This window comes from Artemia sp. Qi Xiang Cuo, chromosome 16, assembly GCF_049724085.1.
Source record: "Artemia sp. Qi Xiang Cuo chromosome 16, ASM4972408v1, whole genome shotgun sequence".
Taxonomy (NCBI): Eukaryota; Metazoa; Arthropoda; class Branchiopoda; order Anostraca; family Artemiidae; genus Artemia; species Artemia sp. Qi Xiang Cuo.
The window spans coordinates 32,719,779-32,747,443 of NC_142809.1; the positions used below are offsets into that span (position 1 = coordinate 32,719,779).

The 27,665-nt window shown below is 35.7% G+C and overlaps 2 protein-coding genes across 4 annotated transcripts in view; one reads left to right on the forward strand and one right to left on the reverse strand.

Annotated features, from left to right (window-relative positions):
* The window catches only part of abo (de-etiolated protein 1 abo), a 40,536-nt gene extending 29,608 nt beyond the window's left edge, over window positions 1-10,928 (forward strand). For both annotated transcript variants that reach the window (XM_089102158.1, XM_089102157.1), the window contains exons 2-4: window positions 2,757-4,015; window positions 7,163-7,369; window positions 10,073-10,928. In XM_089102158.1, the coding sequence (XP_088958284.1) occupies window positions 2,760-4,015; window positions 7,163-7,369; window positions 10,073-10,256 (1,647 nt within the window). In that variant the 5' untranslated portion in view covers window positions 2,757-2,759 and the 3' untranslated portion in view covers window positions 10,257-10,928. The remainder of the gene's footprint in view (window positions 1-2,756; window positions 4,016-7,162; window positions 7,370-10,072) is intronic.
* A 1,193-nt stretch (window positions 10,929-12,121) lies between these two features.
* LOC148942805 (cAMP-regulated phosphoprotein 19-like) overlaps window positions 12,122-27,665 on the reverse strand; it is a 24,028-nt gene continuing 8,484 nt past the window's right edge. For both annotated transcript variants that reach the window (XM_089102213.1, XM_089102214.1), the window contains exons 2-4: window positions 24,910-25,039; window positions 20,821-20,937; window positions 12,122-14,020 (exon numbers count right to left, since the gene is read on the reverse strand). In XM_089102213.1, coding sequence (XP_088958339.1) covers window positions 13,829-14,020; window positions 20,821-20,937; window positions 24,910-24,984 — 384 coding nt within the window. In that variant the 5' untranslated portion in view covers window positions 24,985-25,039 and the 3' untranslated portion in view covers window positions 12,122-13,828. The remainder of the gene's footprint in view (window positions 14,021-20,820; window positions 20,938-24,909; window positions 25,040-27,665) is intronic.

Consider the following 27,665-nt stretch of genomic DNA (forward strand, 5'->3'; position numbering starts at 1 on the left):
GCTGCAATGTCAGGGTCACATTTTCTACAGTAGAGGGTAACTCCACTCTTATCATGACTCTTTGTATAGTCAATGATACTATTTTCATTCATTTTGTAAACTTCGCATGTTTCAATTTGCTTATTTGAAGCAATGTCACAAACAGTGTCCTCAAGTGGCGAATCACATTCCGTCACAGCTAAATAAAAATCAGTAGGCTTATAATCATAGTAGTCATTGTCTTCCCAACGATGACGTAGAAACCAAATTCTTTTGTTGTTCCAACATTTGAATCGCTGACATGGCTCCTCCTCCCAAAACAATCTAAAGCCACGACGGTACCAATCTCTTAGCAATAAACTAAAATCACGCTTAGGATTCTTTCCAATCATACCAGGATATGTATTCTCCCACTGATTATATTGATTATAGTGGTAATTAGAGCAAAGGTGCCCTCTAGGATGAGTGTCACACACCCCTTCAAGACAGGAATTACATCCTTTAATTTGTACAGCATGTCCTCTATGCAATTTACACGGGTTGTATAATCTGCACTTTTCATCCTACTCATCAATCCTTGTACAATTCTCACATGATGACCAGCTGCCCAGTGTATACATGCATAGTGGACATGTATGGAACATCTTTTCATGTGTTGACACTGTTACCACCAAAAAGAAACTGAGCTATTATCAACAAATTGAGTGGGATAGAGAGAGAGAGAGGAGTAAATCATCGTTGAACAACATCTTTCTCGTGAAAAGTCTTAAATTTTTGACCTAGTGTGAGTATTTAAAATCATATCCACAATATCATTTTGTCCTGTTGGGATTAATATGTCAATAAATTGTGTAAAGGCCTTTGCACCACAATCTAGAAGCTTCATGCAATAGTCTAATGACAGAGAATCAGTTCTCATTCCATCGATAAGCATTCTTTGAGAAAATATCGTCCTTTGAATAGATAACTCCAGAAAGTCATCTAGAATCAAACGTTTTTCGATAAACACAAGATTCGCCATGATTTGCTCCTTCGCAAATCTATTCATTTTTTAGAGTCCTAACACTCTCACAACCAACTTCAGACTAACCATGATTCTTTTTTCTACTCTAAAAATATATGCTAGCCTACTATAGAAAGAATTTCTTCGATTTAGAAACAATTTTATTGAATATAATTACAACAATAATAATCACTGATTCAATTTATTTTCCTCGATATATTTCACTAGTGTATCTAATGCAGCTCGAAGTCTATTTATATGCACAATGTTCAGTTTCGCCGCGAAGCATAATTGCTCCTCCAATTTATTTGCTCAATGATATCACATATCTAGCATACATATCGTCCCATTCAAGGCTTAGTCTACAGCCTCGTGTTATTTCAACAGCCACGTTTGGTGCTCTCACCCGTGTATCCTTGATACTAACTGCTCCACCATTAGGCTCCAATAATTTAAACGTCCCAATCATTTTCTTTACTAATATCATCTCAAATAAACTACTCTCTCTGAATTCAATTTTCATACTAATTTAAACTGCAATGAAAATCACTCTTTATATTTGAATCCAATTATTAATCAAGTTATCGTATATGGAGTAACCTCCACTCTCTTTGATTGGCCCCAAAAAATGGGTGTTGCCTCATAAACCCGTCTGGTAACCTATGTATTCCTCTGTAGCAATAGGTGACTGTCCTTGGTAAGGTGTGTAGGTGTGAAACTGTGCACATATTCTTGTGTAATTCCTTGTATATTTTGCGTAGCAATATAGGATACTATATTGCTACGAGGATATACTATATTGCTATATAGGATACTGTGATTGTTCATTTTAATTTCTGCTGATTCTGGGATTTATTCTTTGACAGTAATGTTTGCTTGTTCTAAGTCAGAATTATTCCATAACTTCGTTGCGGATCGTCATAGGTTTGGACATAACCCTTTACTTCTCTTCGAAATTTTTTCTAAAATCGATTCAAGAAAAAAGGACGTTTACACTTAAAATCACCACAAAAACAGTCATTTTATTTCGACTGCCCTCTTACGCTCTTCATGCGTAAGTTTGGCTTGTTCTTTGCTGAAAGCTTATTAGTATGTATCAAATATAGCCTGCTGATACGTGCGATTTTTTTTCTAGCCACTTTTTTTTAAAGGGATTAGAACCGAAAATTTTGCCATTGTCATTCTTACTTTAAACCTCTTATTTTAAAGCAATTATACCTTGAATGGGGATATTTATTTAAGAAGAACTTTGACAAGGAATACACACTTGAAAATGTATATTGTTTTCTTTCAAGTGTATGTTGAACTTTAGTATAAAGATCAGCAGATTGAGGGGTTTAGCAAGCCCTGTCATGCTTCGGATTATTTATTTTCGTTTATTTGCCATTCTTTATTTTCATGTAAGAATATCAATTTTTGATTTGTTTAATATTTGTAGAAGGCTAAATGCTTTACGTTGACCGAGTCCGTTGATTTTGAATTGAGAATCAAGTATTTTGCAGTAGGCATCAAGACATGGCTAATTGTAGGAAACAAGCCAAGACAGATAGTCCGAGTAATTGAGAGGCAAAAATGTTTAAATGGCACGGGCCTTTCTTCCTTTCATTTCCTTTTAGTTTTTCCTTGGTGAGATTTCATAAGATACGAGTTAGTCATTTTTGGCACCAAATGATTATGGTGATTATTAATGAGAGAAAGGAAAAATCTTTTTTTCCTTTGAACCACCTAATTTGTCTTAATTTTATTTTAGCCTCATGTTTGTTATTTCTTGTAGGCCATGGAACCCAAATTCAAGTTCGTTGACGGTATAGAAGTTCTTATACCTAGGAGGATTCCAACCCAAAACATTCTATTAAAAATACGAAATAGAGAATTGGGACAACGGACTTCACATAATTTAAGATTTGAGCGTGCTGTTTATCAGTCAATCTTCCCTAATAAAACTTTTTATAATGTTGAGAGGCCTTCGTGTTTTTTCAGAAAATTCAGCCCATGTGGTAATTTTTTCATTGCATATACTGCTGACCAAAGTGGTATCGAGATATACTCATATAAAGGAGCAGCCGCAGCAGGGAATTTACTAGAATGTCTAGATCAAGACGTGGAACCGTCTGCTGATATAAAGCAACAAGTTTTCGATCGGTTCTTTGCATTGAAACATACAGTGACCATGGCGTCGACGACGGAGCAGCTAAATAGAGAGTGTAGTTTGTTTACAGATAATGGGCGTTTCCTTATCGTCGCGTCTTCGGGCGTGGTGGTGGAAGATCCCAGATATCCGCGTCCCTTTGATGATGTTTATAGAAATAATGAAGCCATTCCAATTCATCCAAGATTTTCTCTTGAAGATATAACCATTTATGTAATTGATATCCATCGTGGGCTGTTGCTTGATAGTCGCCAGTTTCGAACAGATAAAATTTATTTAGCGCACAATCAAGGTCTATATTTGTATAAAAATATCTTAGCAATTATGTCAGTTCAACATCAGACGATACATATTTTTCAAATAAGTTCAGAAGGTGAACTGATTGAGGTTCGAACTATTGGCAGATTTTGCCACGATGATGATGAATTTATCTTATCATCAGCAATTGGGCGTGTTGCTGCTGTTCGTAATTATAGGGAAGTGCAAATCACAGGATTAAAGCATCGAATGCTCGTTTTTCTTTTTAAAGAAGCTTTTAATGAATCGAAAGCAGAGAGAAAGCCTGATAAATGCCGATTATTTTATCGAAAGTTTCAACATTTACGCTGGCTAAGGCTATGGAAGATGCAGCTACTTGATGATAAACATTTGTTATTAAAATATTCGAGCCAGGAAGTGGTGACGCTTCGTGCTCCTGAGCCAAACTCGCAAATCTCCTTTTTCGTGATTTACCGAATGGACACTGCTCAAGTCTTAGCTGTTTATGAAAACACGTCTGAGGAGATGCTGCGAATGTATGAAGATTATAACGATTTTTTCAAGGACCCTGGAACTTCCTCAGACACCCAAAACATAGCAACTTTATCCAACAGTGAATATGCAAGGTGAGTTTCTCGTTAAGAAAAATAAGCTATAAAAGAATTCGTCAATAAAAGAATTCGTCTTAAAAATTCCTTACAAAGATAGTCTATAAAAAATGTGCTAAAGGTAAAAACAGCCGTACCTGTACACGATGGAAGTTCACCCAAGATTGATTAAGGAAACCCTACCCCCCTTGAAAAGTATGGTACAATAATTTGCTTTCTGATCCGTCTATCCTTCCCCTTTGAATAATACTTGTTTCGTTCCTCCCTTTTTTTTACATGTATCCATTTTGTACGTAAAAATTAGTGAACAGCAGCATTGAACAGGCCCGTGCCCTTGAAACCGCAAGAATTTCATAATTGATGCAATAATTTCTTAACTTTTGTTGTTTTATGTAATTTGTCTATCTGGGCGTTTTTGGAACTTTGGGAGGGGCGAGGGTGGTATTTATCAAATTCGTCTTAGTTTTAAATATAACAATGTTCATTATTTTTCATATTTTCTTATCCATCATGTTTTTTTTTATTTTGTATAAAGAGATGCTCTCATATGAAACAAATTACGGACAAAACAATGCAGCTTATGCTTAATTAATTGTGATCAATGTAAAATATCAACTTGGTCCATATTTTGTATGAAAGGAACATAAATAGTTACAGTAGAGAGACTTCCTGCACAAAATACTAAGTTGTAGCGGATATTGGGCAGATCCGTTTCTAGCGGGGGGGGGGGCAGCCGGGGCAGTTGCCCTGTGTGTCGTAGCCTGGGGGGGGCCGCGGCTGGGGTATTGCCCACTTTGATTCAATTTTTACGGTGATTTGGCTTTTTATTTACTTATATTCGAGCTGGGAGGGGGTGTTGTAATTAATTTTTCCCCCAACACCACCAACCCTAGGTTCGGCTCTGGTCCTGGGCATGTCCAGACCTTAAAATTCCACTCTCTAACCAAGGCAGTCCTGTCATAAAAACTTAGTACAATACAAAGGACAGCTAAAACTCCAATATCCAGCTGTGCACTAGTCATAATTGAATAACAACATGAGGTATATTGCCTACTAGATTGGAATCTAAAGTTAGAAAGGCAAAACAAAAATACCAGCTGCTAATCCAGCTAGAACGTTGCCTTTCCCTCTCAGTGATTCAGTCGAGCACGAACATACGAGTGTTCGTATGTTCGAACATACGAACATATGTTCGTATGTTTTCTCCCCTTTGACCCATGACTCTGAAAATATGGAACAAGGCCATTAACTACTACTTCTCACTGAGTTTGGTTTAGACCCAACAACCACTTTTAATCACCCAAAAATGTAAGATCGACTCTAACCCCCAAGGTAAGACACTAACTCCTGCTGTTCGCATGTTTTTATTTGGATTATGTTCGGAAATGTGTTCTGGTCTCATTGTAACAAAATGGAGGAATCCCCTTTGCCACAAAGGTTGGATACCATACGGACTTCTAAAAAGTAACACTATGAAAAATACACTGCTCTTACTTTCTACTGAGTTTGGTTTAGGTCCGACAACACCTTATTTGAAGTTTTGATAACAAAACTTGGGAAATCCCTCCCCTCCGCAGAGGTTTGGGTGACTCCAGATATTAAAGAGCTCAACTAGGAAATTAACCTTTAATTCCCACCATTTTTTGTTGAGATCCGACGTTTTATTCTTGTAGATCTACTGATGACAATAATCTAATGATCGCCCTTTCTATACCTCCAAAGAGATTGGAGCCGACTTGGTTTCCTGAGAGGCACAGTTAGGACACTAGCTCTTACTCCTACTGATTTTGTTAAGAATCTTCTGAAAGATGGATTGACAAAAAAGAGATTAGTGCCGCCTTGTGGCTATTATGAAGCTAGGAACCCTTTCCCTCACTAACAGAGATCAGGTCCTATCCTTATTTTTAGAAGGCACGGCTTGGCAATAAGCTCTCACTTTGCATGGTGTTTTGAGACCTAACAACCTCGCCAGGTAAATTTCCTTATGACACAGATTTAGGCCTTTCCCTTTTCTATATAGGTTGGATCAGGTACAAAATCCCAAAAGAAAAGGGAACTACTTTTCAAAGGTGAGACTGAGACTTGAGACAAGCCCTCCGAAAGCAACAAACAGGACTGTTGTTCTTACTCTCCATTGAGTTTAGTTGATATCTGACAAATTCGACAACATGGTCTGTTAGGCGCGCTGATGACAAATATTTAGTCCCCCTCCCTTCCATCCATTCTCGACAGATATTTGATTTGGTTCTGAAAAGGTTATCAAGATATGAAATTCCATGTTACTTAGTATCTCGATGGCTTAAGATTAAGCGTAAGATCACCGCGGTCGAATTGTCTGGGCATTTCAAAGACACAAAAACTCGACTTCCTACCGCCTTTCAAGCGGATCGCTTCTGGACTCGTTTCAGTCTTTTCTGGCCCTAGACTTTATATGTGTGCATAATTTCTGAAGATTTGAACCCCTCCCCTTTCAGGTAATGTATTTTTTCCGAATAGAATATTGCGGGGAGAGGAATAAACAATATTCAACTAGCTGTGATGGGAAAATTTTTGCATTGGATGATTCTGGTTTCTAAATTCTGATTACTTTTTCAGTGTAAAATATTCCATAATTTTGCACACTCTGCTAAATTTTCCTGTTGCAATTTGTTCTCTACTTTGGCTAAAAAATGGGCTTGATCTGTTTTTAAAAGTTAGGTTAAGAGTATGCTTTTTAAATTCTCTTTTTAACTTTTGACTCAAACCAGGTACAACCAAGACTGGCATAAAAATTTATTCTTTTTCTGTTATTATTTCGCTGTTCTTAACTTCTTCACATAAGATTTTTTTTTTCAATAATACTATCTTCTTTTTTTTGTCGAAAAATTATTTCCAATCAAAATATTTCTAGCAAAATTAAACTCTGGTGCTGCATTATTCTAAGATTCAAATTTTTTAACTGTATTTCACGTAAACAATGTAAACATTGTAAACACGTAAACACTGTAAACAATATTTCACGTCTTTTTACGGGAAATGGACAGTTGGAAAACCAATGGTTTGATGGTTTGCTAATCTGAACAAAAAGCGGATCTGGGAGAGCTGTCGAACAAATATATCAAATTAGTTATGCAAAAAATGTTATTTCACTTAGTGTGTTTTGATAAATCACCAGATATTTTCTAGGGACTACCATGCTACGTTCAAGCAAACAGCATTAGAAGCCAAGCATGGTAATAGATCTGAAGTTGTCAAGCGTATCCTTGGCCACGTCCCAATCCCAGCACAGTCTCATACATGTTCTCCATACGTGGATATAAACCTGTTTTCCTTTGATGATAGATGGGTGTCACCTTATGAGAGACCAAAGGCTGGAACAGATCATCCGCTTAGGTAACAGATCATTTTCATAATCAACGGAATAGAGTGATGTGTTTCCTATATAATGTAATTTTTTTTTTCCTTGGAAGCACTAAGAATTGCAAGAGTAATTCTTCTTAAGTGAGAGATGTAGTTTAAGCAACTATAGTATAAGCAACATAAATATAAGCCACTATATTGAAACGAAAGCAATAAAATAAATTGGAAACCAAATTATGGTTTAGAAAAGGACTATCTACAGGTATGGCAGTTCCAGAACTGGTTGATTGATGCATTTGAAGCGGGGCTAATACCCTTAGCTGTGTGTCTTTTTTATATCTGAAAAATGTGGTTGACACGGCGGACTGCTCAGAGATTACTCAAGCTCTTGAGTCTATTGCAGTTAAAGGTTTAACCTGTAATGGTTTTCATCGTATTAGCGTAACAGTTGTCAAGTGGTTCAGAATGGTGAATTTTATCGAGAAAATAAATAATAGAATGCGGGTCCACAAGGATCAATCATGTTAAACCTTCAGAATCAGACAAGGATTTTCGGTCTTTATAGGTGGAGGGCCTCAAGTAGAGCCCTGGGACTGAGCCATCTCCTGTCCCCTTTCCCCTTTTTGAACGTGCGGATAGACTTAAGCACATTTTTGTCGGCTCTCAATCGTTCAGGGATTGTATAGGGAATAGTCTTTAATGACTAAATGTTTAGTCGTTGAAGAATGATTGCATGGATAAACTAAGTTACAATTAAAAGTTTGGGTAAATTTAAGAAAGTACCTTGCCGATGATTATGTAAATTTACTTAAAATTATAGCTATATAATTTTTTAATTATACAATTTGAATATGGCTAGGATGAAAAATGAAATATGAGCTACACATGACATATAATATCTTTTAGTGAGTCGGAGAAGACATGTGAACCATTTTTTTTTATGAACTCCAAAAGGGGTAAGCTTGTGCCTGTGGCTTGAAATAACAGAAACTTAATAATCTGTGTGTAAGGATTAAAGAGAAAAAACAGTTGAGATCAAGTCTCTACATCAACAAAAAGTCGTGGATCCCCATAAGCACAATCAATGAAGACATTAGTAGTTAAATTCCTATAAAACCATCGATACTATCCCTGGTTGCAATATCGTCAGGTGGTCGCCTTACAAATTGGTGCTATCCCATTTCCTTGCCAAAATTTGCTGATAAATATTATACTGATGTTGTCTGGTCGCTTCTTTAGCTTGAAATTTGGTAAAAAGTGTTTGGATATTGGTTAGGTACCTGTCGAATAGTTCTGGGTATTTATTAAATCCACTCTATATCTTCAGACAGAACTTCAGGCTGGGCAGTTGTATTAATCGGATTCTACAATATATATATATGGCCCTTGCGGGGGAATATTTGACGTCTGATCTCGGGTGTTTCGTTTCTTGTTTTGTTGTTGTTGAATTAATAAAATCTGTTATGAATAAACAAGTCATACATCATTGACTGTATAACTTGTACTTTACACATTGCTACAACCAGGAGCACTACAGTCATTCACTTTCTCATCTACATCGATAGCAAATTTTTGAGAGCTTGAATCCTATGTACTAGATCTTGAGTATGATTCCATGATTTAGTGAAAACGCATGGTTTACCCGCAGTCCCTATAAGGCGTTTCTAAAGATTGACTTCTACTGATAAAATTCCTGCAGGGTTCCGAGATTTTATTGGAGATCGGGGTGGGATTTATTGCGTTAGATTTCTGAGACTATCCTTTAGATCCTTAATAAATAAAAAAAAAAAAAAAAAAATGGAAAACACATAGAATGAAATGCAAAGTGAAATGCAAACTCCTCAACTTGAAGATTTGACGTGGGTCTAGATTTGAATTTGGCAATCGTTTGGAGGTAAAAATATCAGCAACTTTTGGCGTTTGTTCAAGTCTTCGTGCCTCGGCTGTGGAGAATGTTCCAAAGTCAATTTCATACAGGATTAGATTAGATCCTATTGAAAAAATTATAATTAAATACAATAGAATGGGTTTAGAATTCTTTGTAATTTAAAAATGAATTTTAGAATGGCGAAATGTGCCTAAGAAAGGAAATGTGTTCAATGGCAATTCTTTTATATTTTGGTTTCAATTCTTGTTTTCAGTGAATATCTCTGTGACTATACACCGTTAAGAGGCCGCCAACTGCATGGACATTATCACGAAAATCCGAGAAGTTGACTTAGTCAGATTGGCTTCTGAAACACCCGATTGGTACCTTGCTATTTCTTTTGCTAATTTTAATTGATTCAGGTGTAGAAGAAAACTGCTGGAAAATTGTATAGAAAATGGTTGGGATTCAGAAAGTTTTTTTTAATGTGTAATCAAGTGGCATGTTTCTAACAAAACTTCCTATTGACCCACAGTCTTGCCTGTTACCTTGCTATTGCACCGGATTGTTACCTTGCTATTTCGGTTGCTAAATTCAATTGATTCAGGTGTAGAAGAAAACTGCTGGAAAATTGTGCAGAAAATGGTTGGAATTGAGAAAGCTGTTAGATCTTGATTTTTAGTCCAGCACTAAATTCTTTCACTGGTCTTGTTTCAATGACATCATTTCTTTTATATTTTTGTGTGCTCAAAATTTAACAGCGATAGCATAATATTTATAATTAAGCATTTGAATTCATAATGTAAGATAGAACTAATTATCCTGTTTTGTTAAGTCGAAACTAATTTGACCAAAAAATTATTTTTCAGGTTCTACGGCCGTGATTCTGCGTTATACAAATTCAGCATAACAACAGGATTGCCAGATCAGCAACCAATCCCCTCGGCAAGGCGTCTAGTCGCTTTCATTTTCCATCCGACAGATCCTTTCGTGATTACAGTTCAAAGAACTAACGCAGAATATGTTGTAAACTTTCATACACGCGGTGTATAACTGTACCTTAATTCAATGTGATATTGTTATGCGTAGTGTGATGACATTAGTTTACAGTTTGTGTCTCCGCTTCAACTGAACTGCTTGGAAGCAGATTTGACTAAATCCATTCGTATTCTTTGTTGTTGAGATCTTTACGTTAAAGCACTTGATTCGTTACGTTTATAGGATATTTTCTAAAATAAGTCTTAGAGCTAGGTACTGACACAGGTCGATTTCAACCAAGGCTGCCGGTTCATTTCCCTCAGTGAAAACAAAATGTCTTCATATGGTGAATATTTGTTGGCTTTTTTTTTATCAGAATTGCAAAAGTATATTTTTCTGGCACACTCAATAGTGTTTATAATATTAGGAGAAAAAACAAAGTCAGATAGGTTAATTTATCTGACATAAATGCAAAATTCGAAGGATCAACTTTAACCTTAATCACACAAGAAACTAGGTTAATTTATACATTCCAAAAAGGGAAGGAGATTTCTAGTCATGTTCTTCCTAAACCCCTTACTTCTTATGTCAATTTTTCTCAGTCAGTGAAGTAACGGGTTAATAGTAAGAATAAAAGTAAGATTTGTATTATATCTAAGAGTTGTGTCATTTAATGTCATTACGCCCAATTCGCTTCATAGTATCTGTTCAATATTTTATATTTGTTTCGGGAAATACATTTTTAATACTTTATTTGAATTTATTAGCGCTGAAGGATTTTTGATTTAAGTATTCAGAGTTGGCTTAGCTCCTAGACTCACTGCCTACACAGGAGGTTCATGAAACCTCCTCCAAAAGGATAAAAACGATTGCACAAACCTACAAGGCTAATCCTTTACAGAATAGACCCTTTCCTTAGTCAGACTGCCCCCCCCCCCCTGCTGAAACGTAATCCTGGCTACGCCTAAACACAGAACCTTGGGGGACACCAGAATAAGCAGCATTTTTACTTGAGGAAAATCTATCTAGCTGAACTTACTGCACTCTAATCTGGAGATGATTATAGGTTATCTGTTGTGTCAAATGTAAAAACGAACTTCCTACCCTAATATTCTTATCAACGGTTTTGTTCATTATCGAGGTTATACAAGAAGTTGCTAGTTCTGCGGCTCTACCCTTCCTGGAACCAACTAGATTTGGATGTAATAATTCATGCATTTCCAGATGATCAGAAATTCTAGCATTTCAGTTCTATTGAACGTCTGATATTTGGAAGATCTGAGAATACGTGACAGCTGTACAGAGCTTAACATTATTAATATTCCTGGTGATAAAAAGTGACATCTCTTACAATGAACTGTTTCTCTAACGCAAATGTCTTGTCGATATAAGCACCAAATACACAATTAAAGGTAATAAAACTGACTGGTTTAAACCAAAACATGTATTATTTTCATTTGTTTGGTAGCTCACAATTTTCTTCAGTTATATGGTTATTTTTTTCAATACTGACTCTTTTTTAAAATTTAATAACATTCATAGGTAAACCATTAATACAGTCCAATAAATAGAGCTTCTTCCCATGAGTTGTAAGATTGTTCAGTCACTCAAAAGTTTAGTAACTACTACTCTTGACCGTTTTGCATTTAGATTTGAACTTCCTGAATCTTTGACTTCAACTCCTTTTAAATTATAATATTCATTTCATTTGGTTTGACCTCCAGAGCACTTCTAATGATGCAGTTCTTCTCATACATACATCTTTGCTGTACTCCGAAGCAACTCTAACTGCTGTGGTTGGAGATGACAGATCTACTTGTCTCCTTTTTGATTGACTTTCACAAATTTAAATTAATTATTTTGTACACAGAAAAGGCTTACTTTCTATTGGCAAGCTACATGACAAGATTAGTGGGTAAACATGAAAAACAGACATATGAAGCTACATTTTTATTAATATAGTCATATATACATAATATAAAAAAACTGACCATACTATTAAATATTACAAGCTCCTAAGATTTAACATGAAAAGGAAACCCGATTTGTTCAGTCCTAGTATCTTGAATAATAATCCTGATCACAAAAGTTTGGAATTCCTGGGAATTAAAGACAGTTGAAAGAAGTTGGAATTCCTGTGGAGTTTCAACCCTCAGGTTTTCAAAGCTAATGCTTGCAGAGACAGAAGCACCTGCCTCCAGGCTTTACTCAGAGGGCAAAGCAAACGAGGATAAACTTCTGGGCTATTCAGTTTATTTTTGACACGTTGTTGTCCTACTCGGGAAGTCGGAGCAGCACTTTTTAAATAGCTCAGAGGAAATTTTAGAATAATCATTTTTATCACTCCTTTTAAATAGTTGACTATATAATTTTAGTATTAAGCACCGAGCTGCACAGTACAGTTTCTAGAGTACAGCAGGATTAAAAAAGAACAAAAAAAAACTTTAGGATCTGATTAAAGTGACAACTCCCAGTTCTTTCTAGAACTATAAAAGCTTGGAATTATGTTTGATATGCTCTAGGATTTACTTTTTGTGTTTAAATCAGCATGTTAAGTATGTATTTATAAGTATTTGCATATAAACTCTGAGGCTAAAAGATGTACTACTCCAGAGCAAACCAAATCATTCATTTTTAATCATAATTCATGACGGTAGTATACACTTTTCTTATTAATTACTTTTATTAATCGCCATGATTTTTACGCCAAGGTAGGGGTCTTAATACTGTTTAGACTGTAGAACAGATAAAACCTCAAAGAACCCACTTCTGGTCGCAAAGCTGTAATACAAAAGAGAGCAAAGTATTTGTACTACGTTATTTTATATTTTGATGGTTTGGATTCTTTTCCATAAAAAAAAGAAGTTGCATATACTGAATTAAAGGATATTCAAAAGTCAGTTGGATGGAGTCTGCTAGGGAGTCTGGAGTTGCAACATAAAAGAAAAATGATAAATTACGAGAAAAAAATGAAATAAAAGAAAAATGATAAAATATAGAGTTAACTCCAATGACTAACTAATAGCTTATATAACTGCCCATCTTAAAAACGGTATTGTAGTATGCTCGGCTGATACCAAAAGTATATTTAATTTATGAGGAAAGGCAATGCCCATTGCCCACTTTTCTCATTACCGGGCTCTAAAATGCAATGTCGCATTTTTTTTACATCAAAGCTTTCTTAGCAAGCTACCGTCACAAAAAGATTTTTACCTCCCACATATAGGGATTGATGCATTATTGATTTCAGCGTTAATGGTAACAGGATTTGAAGCTAAAAAGAAACAAAATCAACTTGGAAAGCGACAGTATAATGCTTAGAATAACTTTTGCAAGGATATGTAATACTCTTACTGTTCATTTTTTATAAGACCTTCACACGATATTTTTTCAAGATTCAAACACTTAATTTGTGAAGGAAAAATAGCTCCGAAGGCAAACCGTTAGAAGCACTGCTCTCTATGATGTACATTGCAAATTGGTGTTCTATCTTTTCTAATTCTATGACTAATTCAATAAATAAGAGCAACTAGGACAAATGTTCGATCTCAATTGTGCCTCTACACAGTTGCCATACCTCTAACATTTCAAAAATTCAAGTCACCACAATTATACAAAACAGATTTAAGTCACGCTTTAGCGCTATCTTATTCATTGTTTGTGATGGGTGGTGCGGATCTTTTGCTTGTAAGAATGGAAGTTTTTCTTGATGGTATCGACTCTGGAGTAGGTATTGTGTCCCCAGTTGGTTGCTGAAGAGCTGGCTGAAATTTGGGGGCAGTTGAGGAGGGGCCTCTTTGACGAGCCATGTTGTAATCCCCGGAATCAAAATATTTTTGCTAAAAAAGAAGAGAGTTAAACAGATTGAATAGCAAACCTTAAAAAGCAGCAAATCCAAATGGTACATCTTTCAAATTAGACACTTGGATCTTTGTGTTTGTACACGGTGCTCGTACGTTACCAAAAAGCAAATAACAAACTCACGGTTGTTGTAAAGGACGGAATTTGCTAACACAAAGGGAAAACCAACAAAGAGAAAAATAAAATCCTCGTCTACTTGACAATTACAACCCCTCTTAAAAAATGCAAAACCCAAATATAAAAACTGTTGAAAATGTTCCGTTTCATCAGCTTCGCCTCAAACAAATTAGTGCCTCCCATAGCCTTGGCAAAAATATTATTTCTCACAAAGCACAAGTTTTGATACAGAGCCAGAACCAATTTCCCTACCCGCACATATTTTTGCGCCCAAAACACACGGGTAAACGTCGCATTTACATAATTTAGAGGCAGATAAAATACTTTTTAAACTATTTCCATATACATTTTTTGTAAGGATTTAAACGATTTTTTTTAAACCCAAGGGTATAACTAAAAATGTGGCATTTTTTTCGTTAACATAATATTTTTTGGGTGGAGGGGGACATCACCCCCACATAATTATCACAGGTATGCACGGCATTCTATCCTCACAAGTCTACCCAATCTTCGGAAGAAATATGAATCTGCAAATATGACCACCACACCGGTTAAAAATTCAATTGGATAGCAGTTTCTAAATTCCAAACTAAATTTTGACAAAATTATTACATTAGTATTGGGTAGGACGACGTGCATCACGAAAGGTTTTCACATGCGATAAAAACTTCTTAACACCTTTTCCTTTCTACAAAAGCTCTGTGCTTTTGACGGCTTTTACATGACAATCTGCACCTTTTCCTTTCATAGGCAGTGCAATCGCGCTGCCTAAGTAAAGAACGATGTTGGAACAATGTATTATTAATTTTTTTGTTTTCCATACAAGGGCAGTTCGTATGGAAGGAGTTGTCGTAGAAACTTCGAAAAAGGCTCATTGGATTGGAAATTGGAGTGGCTAGTGCCCTTTTTAATAGTCGAAAGTGATTGGAAGGCAACTAGCACCCCTTCCACGCCCACCATTTCCCAAAACACATCCAATCAAAATTTTGAGAGAGCCATTTTGTTCAGCGTAGTTGATTTCCAGATAGAAATTATGTTTTTGAGGAGGACATTCTCCCACAGCCCTCAGGGCAAGGGTTGTAAGTTATGGCCGGGGGCTATAAGGTTTTTATAGAAAGCGTTGTCGTAGAAACTTCAAAAAAGGCTCATTCGATTGGAATTTCAAAGGGCTAGTGCCCTTTTTAATAGTCTACAGTGATTGAAGGGCAACTAACCGCCCTCTCACACCCACCTTTTCCCCAAACACATCTAATCACAATTTTTAGATAGCCCTTTTGTGCATCGTAGTTAAAAGTTTTAGAAACTACGTCTTTGAGGATAATAAACCCCTCAGAGCCATCGGGGCAAGGGTTGTTAGTTATGCCCTGGGGGCACATAAGGATTTTATAGATAGTGATGTTGTAGAAACTTCAAAAACGGCTCATTTGATTGGAAATTAGAAGGGCTTGTGCCCTTTTTAATAGTCGAAAGTGACTGGATGATAACTAACACCCCTCTCACACCCACCATTTCCCCAAACACATCCAATCAAAATTTTTAGATAGCCATTTAATTCGACGCAGTTAAAAAGTCCGGAAATTATGTTTTTGAGGATAACACTCCCCCCACAGCCCTAGGGGCAAGCGGTGTAAGTTATACCCTGGGGGCATATAAGTTTTTTTTTTATAGAAAGCGTTGTCGCAGAAAATTTCAAAAGGAATCATTTGATTGGAAATTGAAATGGCTAGTGCCCTTTTTAATAGTCGAAAGTGATTGGAGAGCAAGTAACCCTCCCTCTAACGCCCACCATTTTCCCAAACATATCCAATCGAAATTTTGAGACAACCATTTTTTTTTCAACGTAGTTGAAAAATCCAAAAATTATGTCTTTGACGATTACAACCCCCTCAAAGCCCTCAGGTCAAGGGTTGTAAGTTATGCCCCTGGGGCATAAAGGTCTTTATAGAAAGCGTTGTCGTAGAAACTTCAGAAAGGGATTATTCGATTGGAAGTTAAAAGGGCTAATGCCCTTTTTAATAGTCGGAAGTGATTGGAAGGCAACTAACCCCCCTCTCACACCCAACATTTCCCCCAACACATCTAATCAAATTTTTGAGATTGCAATTTCCTTCAACGTAGTTGGAAGTTCTGAAAATTAGGTCTTTGAGGATGAACCCCCCCCCCCACAGCCCTCAGGGCACGGGTTGTAAGTTATGCCCTTGGATATATAAGGTTTTTACTGAAAGCGTTGTCATAGAAACTTCAAAAGGGCTCATTCGATTGGAAATTGAAAGGGCTAGTGCCTTTTTTAATAGTTGAAAATGATGGGAGAGTAAGTAACGCCCCTCTCACGCCCACCATTTCCCCAAACACATCCAATCAAAATTTGAGATAGCCGTTTTGTTTAACGTAGTTAAAAAGTTCTGGAAATTAGGTCTTTGAGGATGACAACCCCCTCACAGCCCTCAGGGCAAGGGTTGTCATTTATACACTGGGGGCATATAAGGTGTTTACAGAAAACGTTGTCTTAAAAACTCAAAAAGGGCTCATTCGATTGGAAATTGAAAGGGCTAGTGCCCTTTTTCATAGTCGAAATTGATTGGAAGGCTTGACATTTTTATAGTAGAGTTTGATGTTGGTACAATGTATTATTATTTTTTGTTTGTTTAGACCAGGGCAATTCGTATCGAAGTTGTCGTAGGAACTTCGAAAAGGGCTCATTCGATTGAAAATAGAATTGGCTAATGCCCTTTTTAATGGTCGAAAGTGATTGGAGGGCAACTAATCCCCCTCCCACGCCCATCCTCCCATTTGTCCATTATGTTTAAAAACTAAATGTGACCTTAAGATTAAATCAAAATGCACTGTGTTAATGCTAATTCCCAATAGGGCATCTCAGCAGTATCCCAAGAACGACTGAGGGTATTATTATCAGACCATCGGGGCTATTCACGGACTGAAAATTTAACCACACCAAAGTCGTTCAAGTGTATCAAAGCTATCAAAGAGGGTAAACATTTTTTTTTGCAAATGGTATCAAGTTTTCTATTTCAGGTCAACTAGAGGAGGTATGAAACTAAACTAAACACTACTATTTGTGTCCAAATTTTTAAAAAGGTGTATGTTGTTAAACATTGCTGAAAATTTTTCTCCAGCATACAAATAGCAGGCCAAACTATAAAGTCTGAAAAAAACGAAAAGATTTAAAGTACTGAAACTGAAAAAACTGCACTTTACTGAAAATAATACAAATGAATGTGCATTGTCAGTTTAATATACATATACTGATATTTAGTAATTAAAATGTTAATATTATTTGATTTACTAGAGTTATAAAAGTAAAAACATTCATATATTTTCAGTTAAGTCCAATTGCCCGAGGGGCATATAAGGTTTTTATAGAAGGCGTTGTAGAAACTTCAAAAAAGGCTCATTCAATTAGAAATTCAAAGGGCTAGTGCCCTTTTTAATAGTCGAAAGTGATTGTAGGGCAACTAGCCCCCCCTCCCTTACTCATTTTGAGCCTTACTCATGTTAATTTCTGCTCGTTTTGAGTTAGACTCGGTTATTTATTGTCATTTCTGCTCGTTTTCAGTTTTATTTATTTATCGATGCTGATTTGTGTGTAGTTTCACGCTTGTTAGATTATTTGATTTTATTTTTGCTCATTTTTCGTTTAATGGAGTTCTTTACTTTTCTTTGAAAAAATTATTTTGTGGAAAAAGTTTTTTTTATTTAATCTTGAAAAGAAAACACTTTCCTTTCTTGCTTACACGACACGGGGTACTCGTATCGAAATCAAATGATGACTCAATGGGATCAAAGGACGTATAAACTGTTATCTCTTTTTTTGAAGAAGAAGAAAGGTATCTCTTTTTTTTTGAAGATTTAAGGAAATCTCTGAATGTAGGTAGAAAATGCATTTTCCAGCATCCTTGGGACACGCTTTTTTCAAATTCTGTAATTTTTTGTATTTCAGTAAGACGGTTATAGCAATATATCAAAAGTACTATTCAGATTACTATACAGTTTATTTTCAAAGTATTATACAGGTAAATGATACTTTTCAGCAGGCAATGTATCATATCATTAGTGCTAATAACGATAATATAAATAAAATAATTTATAGAGCTACTGCAAAATTGTCTTTGTACATTATTTCTAAAAAGTAGAGATATCTAGAGTCATATCACCGTTATCAACCGAGCTCTATTTTGAGAAACTCTAGCCACAATAACAATAATTTGTTTCTACCCCCTTTACAAAGAAATAAAGAGTGCTATTATACAGGATTGTGAATTTTATGTAGCTGTGAATTTCCGAACCTCAGCAAATCTTACAGACGTAAACAATTCTCAACTGGAAAAGTAAGGAATAAGCGGATAGGGAATTAATTAATTATAAAAATATAATTCATTAATTGAATAAATAGAAATAACATCTATCTGATAAATAATTAAGGCCCTGGCCCGAACAAGGATCTTATCTATGAGACACGATGGCATCAAATCTTTTCTCCGTAAAACAAACAAAAACCCAAACGAAAATACGACATGTTGAGTAAAGAAATATCAAACAAGCAAAACGAAAAAAAACTATCATTTAACAAAACTTCAACATATGAAATAAGAAATTAACACCTCTGATGAATCAAAACTACGTGAACACGGATACAAATCAGAGGAAAATCAACGACACGTTCTTTACATTCCTGGAACCTAATCGATAGTTAATCCATTGTCATAATAATATCAAAAATTATGTATTTCTTAGCGACGTAAATGTTCCTGGCCCGTAGGGAAAGGTCAAGAAAAAACTTACAATATCTAAAAAACTGTCTATAGTTTCCAAGCGGTCCTGTCTTGATAAAAAAAAAAAAAAACTTCCAAACCGGTGTAATGAAAAATATATGAGGCGCAAACATTGCATTGTAGAATCTTCCTGGGCAATTCTTATCAAACTGCCCTTTTATTTTGACAAGCATACCATGAGTCTTTCGAAGTTTGTCCTTGATAGCTTGAATTATAAGAGTTGGGGATATTCTTCATAACACACCAAAAGGTAGCCCCAGATAAGTTAAGTACGGAATTCGACATGGAAGCCTAGTTGTATACTCCGTTAAATCGTGACCGTTCTCTATGGGACATACCAGTGATCGGTAACCTTTTTAGGTCGACGAGCAAAATAACTTTCTTACGATTGTAAGAAATCCAATGAAGGGCCATAAAGCCTACCATAAAGCCTCATGTATTGTACGATTTGTAACCTCAACTTTCAGCTAAAAATTTAAAATTCAAATAAAACATCAAATGTCTAATCAAATCGATAGGCCTATTTTATCTCAAACTTATTCTTTCCAGTCTAATTGCATTGAAACACAGTAAGAAAAATGTATGAAGATTATTGATATCTGGTTCAATACCTTGCAGCCCTTTGTAAAAAAACAAACCTCTAAGCGTTAAACACACATCAGCTTATTTTTAAATTACACAAAATAGTCAAAAATAATAAATGAAAAAACAGCAAAGAAAATAGCGCGGTTTACATTAATTTGTTTGCAACCAGGGGAGGAATTTCCCTGGGAAGAATGGCCACCTAAAAAAAATCTATGGATATTGGGAGACTTATGACTACGTTTTTGAACCATGTACAAAACTCTATGAGTCATGCTTATGTTTTGACAAAGAACAGATGAAAATCTATTTTACTTCTTCAGGCTGATTCAAATCTTTTGCTTCTATACCAGCATGTTGCTGCAGTATAGTGATTAAATTTCTGATATGCTGCTTCTAGCCTCCGAAAAAGTCGATGTTTCCACACAAACTAGTCACATCTCATTTTAAGTGAATCCAATGACAGTCCCCTTACTTTTGCATGGAGCTTATTCCACGTACAAACAGATCATCGAATAAAGCTAAATTTTTCTGTCTACAATTTTCTGGCGAATGAAATCACTCTAGCTAGGACTGCAGCGAACACCTCTTCTTACCTGAAATCTGGCAGACATCAATTTAGATATATCAAGATAGAGAGAAGAAGAATAGTAAGCATTTCTCCCGAGGGCAGTCCAAAAGACCCTCCCTGGCGCAGGTGACCATACACTTATTTTTTATATTGCAGAGCCCTCCCCTACGTTTAAAACGACTACTCTTGGCCCCCTCCCCTTTTCAATTTTGGAGATGTTCAGCTATACTGTAGAATGCAAAAATAGTCAAAGCTGACATGGAATTTGATCAACTTTTCTTTCAGTGGAGTTATACACGGCTTACAGCGAAGGAAACTTAATAAAAGACTTTCTCACGCTAGCAAAAATTATCAATATTAAGAGGGCGAGGAGGATTGAAAAGAGCCCTCAAGGAGAGAGGTTGGAATTGAAAACACGGAAGTACTTTTGAGGCAACAATATTTCAGTTTCTCAAGACTGAGAATTCATTCGGACCAACCTCAAGGAAAAGATTTACCCCTCACTATACGCAGATGTGGACTCACTTAATTGTTTTTTTTATACTTTTGTTTAATAACTTTTACTTACTAAACTGTCAGTATCAAACCATTGGAGTTGCAGAGATCCTGGTCCCGAGATTGCTTGATCTCTGCTTTGAATAAAAAAATATTATTAGCAATATTATTAAAACGAAAAGGCTAATTAACTAATAAAATGTTAAGCTATATACTGACTTACCCCTTTAGCTAATCTCTTTTGAAGGAATGCGGAATGACCACCAGGTCTGTTGGGAAGTTGTGGTAGCTTAGCTTTCAATTTTTCTTCTTCTCTCTGGAGGACTTCTTTGGGGTCAACCTATGAAATAAGGAAGAAAAAATCCTACATTCAAAGATCTAGAACATCTTTTTTTGTGTTAGGATTCTATGATAGTTATGCAAGAGACAAAAATAGAAACGGAAGAAGAGAGAGAGTGAGAGAAATAGAGAAGAAGACTTTCTCCTTTTTTGTTAACAGTGACGTTAGATAGCAACAAGAATAGTATGAATTTTTAGCTAGTGTAGTACATTACAGTGCATGACAAGCATACTTTTATTTATTCAAATACAATTTTGCCGGCAAGAGGAACACATTATTCACCTCTGATCAGAAACACAAGTCTGTTTTAGAGTGTCGGATCAGAAATATTTTTTTAGAATATACATTCTACAAGATACTCTAGGTATAAAAATATACAAAGTTAAAAACAGTATCAGATTACAAATAAAGTACTAAACTACCGTATATTTAAATAATGCCGTGCGAGGGACACGAAAAACACAGAAACACGTTAATATAAGATTACCTACAAGAGGAGACATACCACCTAATACTTGAAGGATAGGTTTATAAAACAGTGTAACTCCATTTATAATGGGCTCAAGAGCGATATAATCCAGAAAACCCTTCTGTTGATCCCTTTCAAAGGAAGTGCAAGAGACACAACTCTAGGGAGAGAACCAAGGTATATGGTTGATTAATGACGTATGAGGCTCAATGTTTTCAATGGCCTAGTGCCATTAAATATGTCACAGGAAGGACCAAAGACTATGAGTAACTTGCAAGAGTGGGAAGTGGCGCTAGTGTAAAAAAAAAAAACTCAACGCCATCTAGCGTCTGGCAAAGCTTGGCAAGTTTTTTCACTGTAACAATAGGAACAATTAAATTAATTTGTGTAGTTGGTAAAATTCTAGTATATCGTATTTAACGCTAATCCTTGACTTTTATAGAGGATTAATTTAAAAAATTTGTCCACAAAACAAGTTTTTAAAAGAAAAGTAGAGCTCCATTACACCAAAACTGAGCAGAAATAAAGTCAAATAATCTTCTTAGCATAAAACCAAAACAAAATTGTCAGTTAAATATACATATACTGATATTTGATCCTTAAAGTTTCAAGAATTTTTTATTTATTAAAGTAAAAAAAAGTGAAAAAATTCAATGTGTGTTTTGTTTTCAGCAAAGTGCAAATTAATGCGCTCTATCACTTTTGACTCTTAAAAGGGAACTCTTTTAATTTCCAAAGTGAACCGAGTATTCTGAAGCGGTAACACCAGGAAAGAAAATAGTGGCGTCAATTAGAGGGGGCAGGGAAGGGGACCTGCAGCCACCCCTAGATTTTAAAAGCACCTTTTTTTTCCACTGTCATGGAAAAAATGCCTTTTTTTTTGTATTTCACAGAAAGAATGAAACAAAACGGCAAAATTGCCCCCTCCCCTAGAAAAACACATTTACCCTAGTCCAACATTTTCGTGAATTGACGGCACTGTTACAAGTCCCCGAAAGCTTTAGGACCATCAAACTCTCATCACAAAACGAAAATGATGTTTTATTAAAAATGGCGACGATCCTAAGGAAGAAATTGACACATTGTCCATACATACACAAGCTTCAGATGCAGGTGCCATAAGTGTCAAACGCGCTGGGACTTGATTTAAAGATATCTACGGTCCAATAAGAAAAGGGCTAAAAAATCCCATATTTCCAGTCATCATGTTTTTGTCTACTCTTAAGGAGAAAGAGGAGTATAGTTAAGAAAAAATAAATCTAAGGAATATGTATTATTTCCCAATAATTTTCAGCCCTTCTGCACTTATATTTGTGTTTCAGAAAATCCACCCAACAACAGTTGCAACAAAAGGGGTCATGGAGTATTAGCCAAAAAAGGGATTTTGTCAAAGGGACCACAAAACATTAGTGAATTGTATGCTACGCATCGTCTTGGTTTCAATTCCCCATGAAACAACAAATTTTTATTAGAATCCGTAAATGTGGAGATAAAATGAAGCTAAATCATTAAAATTCTCACAACTATAGCTTTTGCAAATGGGTCACAACACTTTAAATTATCATCTTTAAAGGAGAAACAGGGCTATTGGATCTGAGAAAAAGTGGGTATACCGAAGTGGTGAATTTTCGACTGAAAATATTGACAAGCTTTAGAAAAGACATGCAAGTACTGAATTTCAGGATTTACTATCCTTTAAGGAAAACCATAATCCACCTAGAAATTCAAAACTAAACCATCTTTTGACAAGAATGGGCATTTTTGCACGTTGAATGGAGGATGACAGCCTAAAGAAAACCAGCAGAAGTTCTTTGGGAATCTAAAAGATGGCTCCAGTACATAGAAATCCAAAGTTAGGTGGTTAGCAAAAGTAAATCTCAAACACTGATTTGGCATAAAAGGGTGAAATAGCTTTTGCTTGCCAATTCACGGTAAACTCAGTGAGCTTGCCAATGCAGAGTAGTTATGGAGAGTGAACTCGTGCCCAGTTCTGGGTACATTTTGCTTGTCATGGAAAATTTGGGCGCCTTATACATGTTATTGCTTCATTTCCTTTTTAGGTACCAGAGTTTCCAATACAGAGTAAGTATGGAGAGTGAACTAGTGCACAGTTTTGGGTACATTTTGCTTGTCATGGAAAATTTGGGCGCCTGAAACATGTTACTGCTTCATTTCCTTGTTAGGTACCAGAGTTGCCAATGCAGAGTAAGCATGGAGAGTGAACTCGTGCCCAGTTTTGGGTACATTTTGATTGTCATGGAGAATTTGGGCGCCTGAAACATGTTATTGCTTCATTTCCTATTTAGGTACCAGAGTTGCCAATGCAGAGTAAGTATGGAGAGTTAAATTGTGCCAGTTTAAAGTAAATTTTGCTTGTCATAGAGAACTTGGGGGCCTGAAATATGTTATTGCTTCATTTCCTTTTTAGGTACCAGAGTTTCCAATGCAGAGTAAGTATAGAGAGTGAACTACATTTTGCTTCTCATGGAAAATTTGGGTGCCTGAAACATGTTTTTGATTCCTTTCCTTTTTAGGTACCAGAATTTAACCCACTTGAGGTGTCATGCTTTAGAATAAAAAGGAGGGGTGCATAATATTAGAAATAATTATACCTAACTACAGAAACAGTGATTTCTTTCAATTTTCAAATATTGATTTTGGACAAACTGTTTAAATTCAATTAACTTTACAAGTTCCCATAACTGCTTTTTATTTTGCATTGGTTTTATTTTTGTTTATTTATCGTTTTTTTTAGTTTTCTTATTATAGCGTTTAAAGATTTGGTCTTTTAAGATTTTTTTTTTTTAAGAAATTCGTTGAAAATATTTTTATTTGAGAAATCAGAATTAAGAATATTTCATTTTAGTGTAATTGCATGGTTGTTTCACTTATCTTTTTGGAATAAGCAGATTAGAGAATTGTTTTTCAATTTTATTTCAACCCTAAAAATGGGATATTTTGAACACAAATCAAAGTACACTTTTTCATTTCTCCAAAAGGTGGGGGGGGGGGAAGGAGAGCCCTTTAAACAAAACTTGGGAAGACTAGCTCGTACATTTAATGTCCCTTAGTAAATGTAAATTTATGGCTAAAGTGTTTTTCTTTTTTAAAATAAAAGATCAATAATCAGAAGAGAGAGAACATTTTTACAATTTTATTGCTCAGTAACAAATTGTGATAAGTCTTAAAACTTCAGCTAAGTAAGTCACATAAATGCTCTTGATTCTTCAAGGTTAAAGTAGAAACTAAGCCTGTTGCCCAGATACTGTTGTTACTGCTAAAAATTTGACATTTTGAGTGCAAAATATTAAATTTACTAGTTCCATGTTTGGTGTTAAATTTTATGTTAAATTTTTCCATGCAAATGAACACAAACTTTTGTTTTTACAATCACTTATCAATTTTTCTCACGTAAAAAAAATTTAGCGTTTTTTTTTCATCTAGAATGTAGACACATTGATTACGTTAGTTAGAATGTACATTAAACAAGCAAACAATATTACCTTCTCTTCAGATGTGTTTTCTTCAACAGCCTGAGAAGCTGATGATGCAGTGACTGTTGGTGTTCCTTCACTCATGTTTTGATTTCAACGATATTGCTATCAATAATACCAAAGTAACTACAGGAAACCACTGGAACATAAAATAGTATACACACAACTCTTGTTTATAACTAGATTAGACAATTACAATAATAGTACAATCATAACTTGTTGTTGATATTTCATAATTGCAAAATTTATTGGCCTAATTACTCCATAAATATGAAGAGTTGGGATACAATTGTATTAGTAGCATCTTTTATGTCTGGGAAGAGTGTGGAATGGGGAAATCAAGCGGGTCCATTCTTTTGTTTACATGAGAGAAGGAATCCAGCCAAAATTACCTTTTATTCGAACTGGCATTATGAGCTAAGCTGACTCTTGATGAGAATTAAATTTTAAAAAAAACTAAGTTTTTCCAACTGAAAGTAAGGAGCAGCATTAAAGCTTAAACCGAACAGAAATTACTACGTGTATGAAGGGAATTGCCCCCTCCTCAACACCTCGCTCTTTACACTAAAGTTTTTTAATACTTTAAAAAAAACTTCCTATTGTTCTAATTAAACGATCCTTGTGTTTCGGGAGTCGTTCTTGAAGAATTGGGACAAAATTCAAACTTTAGCGTAAAGAGCGAGGTGTTGAGGAGAAGGCAATCTCCTTTATAAATGTAATAATTTCTGTTCGTTTTAAGTTTTAATGTTGCTCCTTACTTTCAGTTGAAAAAGTATGTTTTTTTTATTTAATTTGTGATCGTTTTTAAGTAATGCCAAGAAATCTGGCCCCAAATCCGCGGCGAAATCCCCCTCCCTACGGAAATATCTTTTAGATGATTCAATCCAGGTGAAAATTTACTCCGGACAATTACCCTTCACAACTCCGCCCACAAAAATGAGATGCAAAAGAGAAAGCAGGACATTTAAAATAAAATTGTATAGGAATTCTGGCAAATAATTTCCCCTGACAAGTTCACCCCCTGAAAACTTTCCTACCAACAGAAAATTCTCCTTTGGAAAAAAAACCAGCAAAAACTTCCCCCCCCCAACCAAAAATGTATACATACTTCACAATAACCAATACCACGTCTAAAAAAATGGGCAAATTTTTATTACTTAAAGACCTTTCCCCTGGGACTGTGGGTAATTTTATATCCAAAGGCAGTTATTGGGCCTCACAACTATGATGAGCAAAATGGTTATCTCAAAATTTTCATCGGACGACTTCGAGAAAAAGAGGGCGGGAGAGGGTATAGATAAATCCAAGCATTTGCAGTGCGAGTAGTATGGGTGTATGCAGAAGAAGCGGACGGTACCCCCACCATACAAGCGACCTATCATTCCAAGCGGTGCCTTGTCCCAGCATACAAGCAGGCCCATATTGGAGTTACTAGTCCCTCATATTCTCTCTGCATTTAACAAGAGCCATAATATATAAGAAGTAAGTGGCATATTTTTCATTCTACCCTTAGTGGTTGGCGGCACTATTTCTAATACAGTTTCAGTTTATTAAATGACATTTACAGTCCCATATAGTCCCACTACCCGCTCCCACCTCTTAAAATATTTTTTTTTTAATTTACCCACATTAATAAATAAAACCACCAACCCACTACCCACCTCAATATAGTTATCCAATTTTGTTACTACCCTATCAACCCAATCCATATAAACACCCTCAAAATTATGCAAGTCCGGATGAAGTGGCAACATTTCAGTATGTAAAAAACGTGAATGCACCTCATCCGCCTTTTCATTTGAATAAATAATTTTTTGTGCGACATAGGAGTGCACTGCGTCTACCGGATCCGTCATGATACTACCTGCTGTTAGTGATATAAATGTATCCCCACACTCAGCCCTATAAACATATACATTGTGCAAGGCAGAGCTGGTTAAATAAAACTCGGGCATAGCAGGGGGCGTTACGTGAATTTTTTGACCCGCACTAATTTGTTCAACAGTGGGGATGTTGCGCCTGAGATCTCCTGGCTCACTCAACAGACCCTCGAGTGTATCAGGACTGAGACAATCAGTCCAGGCATAGTCATTCTCTGATACACTCTGGGGCTCAAAGGTAGTTGATTGAGCCAAACCCCCTGATGAAGCACTTGCTATTGCAACATCACTATTAACATTATTGAAATAATCATCTATATTTGGGAGTGATAAACTATTCTCTACTCCAAAACATTTTTCAAGAAACATATCTGTCCACTCTTGTGAGACATCTGACTCAAAATGGGGATTATCTTGGATTTTTAGTGGTGGTGGTGGTGTTAATAATGGTATCTCCATGTCATGAAAATAGTTTCTGGCCCATAGTTTGGATGGTGGTGAAAGTCTTGATAGGTTAATCTAAAAATGAATGCGAAGTTATTTTTTTGGAAAAAATATTTTTTGTTGTTTTTTACCTGAAAAAGAATATTTTGATTGTGTGTGTGAGTGTATGAGATGCTTTTCAAAACTAATGATTATATATAATGTCCAAACCCATAAATCCATTAAATACTATTTTCAAACCAATCCCCCTGAATTGACCTGGTTCAAAATATTCCACGGAATGAATTCAATAGCCCAATAGTAGTGTAATGTGATTTCATGGATTCTATGGGTTTGGACATTATATATAATCATCAGATTTTTAAAAAGTGTCTCATCCTACTAGTTATTCTTAAGCCTTTGTATTCAGTACATGGGTTATTATTGAACCCAAGCCTTAAC